Here is a 2,500-nt window from a genome sequence, read left to right as displayed (position 1 = left end):
GGTTACTTCTGAAGTTGTATGTTGAGACATACGAAACGTTAAGTCACTAAACATCTATTTCAGTTACGCGCTTGTTTAGCCTCATGCTTTTCACCGCAGTTTGCATTCTGTCTTTCACAGATACCTGAAAATATTTTACAGAACAAATTTCATTCGAATTGAAAACATGATTGATACTTGTATGCATCAGTGGGAACGGAATTTCGATTGAGACTGGACAGCAAGATGGAGTGATATTATTCCGGAGTGAGTCATTCCGCAATCATATGAACAACACCCAAGCCCGCCTGGTTCCCAGGGCTTTTCGCCCTGCTTTCATGGACGACGCCCTGGGAACAAGGTTGCCTTAAGTCTTAATAGCCCTTATTCACGATAGCCGCCATGTTGGTTTTCAAATTGTCGTGTAAATTAGCCATGTGTTATGCTGGGGGGCAAACATTGGAATAAAGGCAAATTGCGGAAAATCGACTCGTCGAAATATTGAATTAACATTGCTAAAAGTAAATTTTAGAATTTAGAATTAAGTACCTTTTATAATAATTTTATATCTTTTGATTACCTCCGACATTGTGACTTTCTACTTCGTTATCTGCTCATTTTTCACTAAAAAAACATCGAAGTAACTTGTGTAAACATTCTATTTTACTACTTAGGTGATAAACATTCAATGAACGAACGTCAAACAAATCATCTGTGTGGCTAACATGTTCGTTGTAACCTCTCGAACTTGCGTTGTTTGCCCCCTCAGAAGTGTGTAGCTAATTTGCATGATAAAGGCAAATCCAACATGGCGGCTATCGTGAATAAGGTCTATTCCTGGCGCTGTCTCCCAGTTTTTCGAGGCAACATAAATACCTTGGTCTATGCTATATTGACACCTTGCCTACACCAGAACTTAGTGTATTCACAGGCAGCCCTGGGTCCGGTTGTTCGAAAGCCGATTAACTTAATCCAGGATTAGCGTAAACTTTTGTTTCGTGTTTTCAACTTTTTGGTGAAAGTTTCTTTTGCTTATTTTTGTTTTTCAAGATTCACTTCTTCTAATGTAAAGTTTTGCCGAATATCAGCGTTGAACAGCATTTGGGAATAGAGAAATGAACTCCTTGGTTAACTTTTAATTAATCTGCGATTAGCGTTAACCGGCTTTTGAACAACCGGGCCCTGATCCCAATTTGACTGGTATTTTGCACATGAATCGAAATCTCACCACCTTTTTTTTATATTAAAATCCAACGGATTGATCTAAGAAGCATTTCTGTATAAAAACAATTTAATTTCTGTTACGAGAACATGTCTGAAATGCGCTGAAACCTCTCGGTCCTATTTTCAAGGAAAATACGAGACAAAGGCCTGGGATTGAGTTTTGACTTCATCAGTTGTGCAAAGTTTCAGCTTGTGCGAAGATTCAGTATCGATCGATGTAGCGCATTTTATTCCATAATTTTACGATTTAAGACGACAAAAGTGCACATAATTAAATACAGTATTCTCTCGTCTTCTTTGTGAGAAGTTCGTAGTTAGGTTATTTAACGTAGATTAATCAGCGAATCTAGGCTATAAAAGAGAAGACAAATAAAATCAACTTTCTTATTACTTATTAAGCTATCCCCTCTTTACCTTGGCGCTTCATGTTTTTCTTTTTTAAATCGGTTCGTTCTCACTCACATGGTATGTGAGGGCGGGAGCCCATCAAATATTTGATGGGCTTCTGGTCAGGGATGCCTGTGAAACGATTTAAAACTAACCTGAACGGTATGCGAATTGGTAATCTACGATGTGACTCCACCATTTTCTATCAGGCTTCCCCTGGTAAGTTTTCAGCAAGTTGTGGAACACTTCCCGAACCACATTCCACCATGCCTCACCCAAGCGAAGGTCCTTTTCTATTGGTTCAAGGAGTGTCCTCAGAACTTTCAACTTGGAAGTTAATTTTGCCCAATCCTCCTCGGTTCCTAGCATCTCCACAGCGGGAATCCCGCATCCCAAGGCCATTCCATAATCGAAATACTCCTTCACCGAGTACATCAGTGTGATTTGCGACACAATCTTGAGCACTGGTGTCGTAGTGCTAAAATCTGCCGTCGTTCCATCCACAAACTCCGGAACCTTGACGTTTTCTCTAATACTTTTCGTTATTTCATCAAAAAAACATTCGTAGTCGACTTTGAGAATGTCGCGTTCTTCCACGACAACAGTTATGTCTTTCTTTCCCTTATGATCGACAAACATCTTGCGAACAGACTCTTTCTCGGCGTTCGCGTCGATCTCGTAAGCGACCCGTTTAATGACACAAAACCACCAGTCGTCCGGCGAAGTTCGGAGGTTATAGTGATAACTGTAGGCTGTTGAAACGGCTGCAAACATCCCACAGTCAACAGGAAGTGAATAAATTTCGCCTTCGGATCCCAACACGACCTTGGCTTTCGCAGGTGCTGGCATACCGTGTTTTTGCCTCCCTTTTTCGATTAAGTCTTTGGCCCCTGTTCCAGCAAACTTCTCG

The 2,500-nt window shown here is 40.7% G+C and overlaps 1 protein-coding gene across 1 annotated transcript in view; it reads right to left on the bottom strand.

Moving 5' to 3' along the window:
- The window catches only part of LOC137976259 (uncharacterized), a 4,015-nt gene that overhangs the window by 956 nt on the left and 559 nt on the right, over positions 1-2,500 (bottom strand). The window contains exon 1 of the mRNA XM_068823551.1: positions 1,746-2,500. This exon is cut by the window's right edge and continues 559 nt beyond it. Coding sequence (XP_068679652.1) covers positions 1,746-2,500 — 755 coding nt within the window. The remainder of the gene's footprint in view (positions 1-1,745) is intronic.

The sequence above is a fragment of the Montipora foliosa genome, chromosome 11 (genome assembly GCF_036669935.1).
Source record: "Montipora foliosa isolate CH-2021 chromosome 11, ASM3666993v2, whole genome shotgun sequence".
Taxonomy (NCBI): domain Eukaryota; kingdom Metazoa; phylum Cnidaria; class Anthozoa; order Scleractinia; family Acroporidae; genus Montipora; species Montipora foliosa.
Note: the sequence above shows the minus strand (reverse complement) of the source record. Positions and strands in the feature narration are given on the sequence as shown.